Below are 3,936 nucleotides of genomic sequence, written 5' to 3'. Positions count from 1 at the left end.
TACCTCCACTTCTACCGGTTCTTCCTCCGGCTCCTACGCTACCATTAGCTCCAACACGACCATGTCCACCACGGCGTCCTCCCCCACCGCCACCGCCACCACCACCTACACCTCCCTCTCCACCTTCACCGCCACCACCGCCACCACGTCCACCTCCACGGCCACCTGCACCGCCACGATCTCCTCCACCACCATTGCCTCCATTACCACCAGCACTGCCGCCTTGACCTCCTCCGCCGCCAGCTCCTCCTTCCCCACCACCTCCACTTCCACCACCTGAACCTCCGTCACCACCATTACCGCCTGTACCACCTCCTCCGCTAATTTCACGTCCAACTCCAATGTCATCGCTAGCACCACCTCCAACTCCTATACCATCACCAGCATCTTCTCCTCGAACTCCTATACCATCCCCAGCACTATCACCCTGTTGATGACGTCGGTTTTTGCCACTGCCATGACCATCTGTACTAGATATTTTCCCCAAACCTTGAGTCGACATCAGTAACACCATCACACACGCCACTACCCAACCCCTTCTCATGAACTTCCCCATATTTACACTTTCTCTGTCTCTCTTTCTTAATATTCATACATACACACACAGCTCAATCAGTACTAGCTAGCTATTTGATTATACATCTATACTTGGCGCGATAAATTCTATTTATAGCCAAAAGCCCATCAACAAGCCAACACACGTGTCCTCTTATCACAATTTTTTTTTAAAAAAAAGATGAAATCTAGAAGACACTTCTAGACTCGACATGAATACGCAACATAGTCTTCTATAAGCACTAACGTATTTATCAACATAGTCTTCTATACGCACTAACGTATTTATCAAAGCATGATTACTTGTAAGAAAACTCATGCAATATTTGGCTCCATTCATGTTACAGTAATTTCACTTAGTGGAATATTATACGTGCCTCTTCTCATCTCTCGCCAACACACATTTCGGTTATATCATTCCGCAGGCCCATGACTTCCAGAGCCGTGCTTCAGAAAAAGGTACATATTTGTTTTAAGCCACAAATAATAAACAAATATGTAAATGCCGCATTTTTTCTTTCTTTCTAAATTAGGCCTTCTTTGTATATAGCGTTTTTGGCCTTCTTTGGAAACAAAACTCATTAACATTTATGGAAACGAATAAACCAGAACCGTCTACAAAACTAAAAGAGAATAATCTTTGTGTTCGGATTCATTAAGATGAACATGATGAGCTTATTTCTTTTTCTCTGTAACAAAATTTCTTGATTCATCAGTAAATAAATGTGTTGTAAAGCTAAACCAGTAAGTTTATCCAGTAATAAACTAACTAGGCAAAATGATTCATGGGTAAACAACTCAAATTTGTATGCAACTTTATCAGTTATTAAGGACTATTCATTGGCGCATTGGATTATTCAGCTTGAATTTGTTTCTTACAGTTCTTTTGACATGATTGATAATACTCATAAGTCATAACGTGCCACGATTACAATCGTTTCAGCGCTTTTATGATTTATATAGAGCTTTATAATTAACCAAATCCAGTACTTTCGTCCATTAAGCTTATTTATTGTATCTCTTATAGTGGACTTGTAATAAAATTAATATTTGGATGAGTTAGGCCGATCTCGCAGCAAGCCCAGCAAGAGAATGCGACTTTTTTAAAACACTCCAGTGTACACTGTGAGTTAATAATAGCCATTGAAAGTTTTTACAACGGTAATTTAGAGCATTTCCACGGGGAGATTCTCTCGCTGCTCTTGTTACTGGGACTCAAAAACAGAATAAAAAACCTATCATTTGGTCCAGTAAGAGAAGAAACGTTTCTGTAAGAAGGAACGCGACGTGGCGTGTTTTTATACGTTGATGCATAAATATAATATTTTTTTGTTGCCATTTTTTTTCTCTTTCCGGATCCTCTCTCTCTTCTCTCTTGATGTAATCTCAAGACTGTAAAATTAAAGGATTCACCTCGAATCCTTTGATTTTTTCGGCGTACACTCGAGGGTTTTGAGCTGCTCCTGGTTTCAAGCCACCAGAGCCGAAACGGTTCGCTATCAAATCCGGGAAACTCTTCGATGTTTTGGGAGCTTCCATTGGTTTGCTTATCCGATTCGGCATAAATTCGTTCCTTTCTCTTTTCCCCTAAATTTGATGAGTTTCTGGGTCACTCTTTAGTTTGAGCTTGAATTGTGTGTCTGTGTGGTCGTATTGATACTTTTTATGACCATATTGAGAACACTTCTGGATTTGCAACTAGGTTGATGGGTGTGAAAGTCTTAGTGCTTGATGAAGCTGATCATCTCTTGGACATGGGTTTCCGAAGGGACATTGAGAGGATAATTTCCGCTGTCAGTTTTTTTGTACATAGGCTCTCAAAATTTGGGTTGGAATCTTGACTGTGTTTTTTGGTGTCAAGGTCCGTCAAATATGCCATGTTTCTCTGAAACGGGATCATGAGTTCATCAATTTTGTACAAGAGGGTACTGGGGAGACGCACCAAAAGGTAAAAGATTTCTTTAGGTTGATTTGAGTGAATGACCTGTCGTATGATTGGATTTATCGGTTTCTTGTGTCTGTTATATCTTTCACACAAATGTACATGATTGCATCACTGGATAGACATTTTTCGCTTCTATATGTGCTTCTTAAAGAACACATCGCTGATAATGTGGACTATAAGCTAACACTGTTCCTCTATTGCCATTCTGAATCACCAATGTCTGTATTTCTGAACTAACACAACCTAATATTAATTAATTATATGTTTAATATTAATTATATGTTTAATTTAATTTTGAGCAACCTAATACAAGTGAGATGGTCTTATGACGTCAAAGCTGACTTATTAATTAATTACTAGAGAGAAACTAGCCGTTAATGATTTCCCCAACGGTCGGCCGAGAAGAACTAGTCTATATTCACATAATAGCCTTTGTCTGTTTCGCGCTACAAAAGACACACAATTCATATCAAGCCATCGAGGATGATCACTCTAGCAACCGTGAACTCACAGGTTTCAAACCGCTTCTAAGCGATTGTTTCAAAGCTCTCATGGATTTTTGCTTGTTGTATTCTATCTTTTTATCTTTTGCTTTGGGGAAAGCTTTGCTTTGTAATCCTTTAAACTTTGGATGTTTAATCTCCCTCTTTGTTTCTGGCTTGATTTGAATGAATGAAGTTACCTGTTTGTCAAAAAAAAAAAAATTAACTCGGCTATATATTCTAATCCAAAAGATGTAAACCTTAAAAACCGAGCAGTCTTTCTCAGACTCAGTCTCTCGTCTCTTCATATACCCAAATCGTAGGTTAGTTGCTCTCATTAATTAGTGTGTTTTATTTGATAATTGATTTTTCACTACAAGAAAACAGTCGATTTGCGACGGAAATTTGAATCCCTCGCAAATTTGCGACGGAATTGCAAGTACTTTGCTAGGAAGACGAGGGAACTTGCAATTCCCTCGCAAAATTTGCGACGGCACAGTCCCTCGCAAATTTGCGAGGGATTTAATACAGACTTGCGACTCTGCGGAGTTTCCTCGTAAACAACTCGCAACTCTCTCGCAAATTGCGACGAATTAGCGATGACGTTATCTATAGCAAATTTGCGAGGGAGTTGCAAGGGACGAAGATGTCGGCAGCCACGTTTTCCCCGAGTTTAACTGTTTTGTCGGCAAAACAGTAAAAGCCTCGCAAATCCCTTGTAAAAAAATAAACTTTTTAAATATCCCTCGCAAATCCCTTGCAAATTTCCCTAGCAAATCCATATCAGTTATTTTTAGTAAGCCTATAAATAGCAAGTTCATGATCCATGGAAACCACAACACAAAACACTTGCAACAAAAACACTTTTACTACCAAAAAAAATCTTGTGAAAGACAAAAAAGGCTGCAAAAAAAAGGCCTAAAAACATTTAAATTCCATAATAATGTTTGGAGG

At 39.4% G+C, this 3,936-nt stretch overlaps 1 protein-coding gene across 1 annotated transcript in view; it reads right to left on the bottom strand.

Moving 5' to 3' along the window:
• The window catches only part of LOC104707908 (glycine-rich cell wall structural protein-like), a 7,426-nt gene extending 6,789 nt beyond the window's left edge, over positions 1 to 637 (bottom strand). The window contains exon 1 of the mRNA XM_010424361.2: positions 4 to 637. Coding sequence (XP_010422663.1) covers positions 4 to 556 — 553 coding nt within the window. The 5' untranslated portion in view covers positions 557 to 637. The remainder of the gene's footprint in view (positions 1 to 3) is intronic.

This window comes from Camelina sativa, chromosome 8, assembly GCF_000633955.1.
Source record: "Camelina sativa cultivar DH55 chromosome 8, Cs, whole genome shotgun sequence".
In the NCBI taxonomy this organism is placed as follows: Eukaryota; Viridiplantae; Streptophyta; class Magnoliopsida; order Brassicales; family Brassicaceae; genus Camelina; species Camelina sativa.
This window is presented reverse-complemented; position numbering and strand designations above follow the sequence as displayed.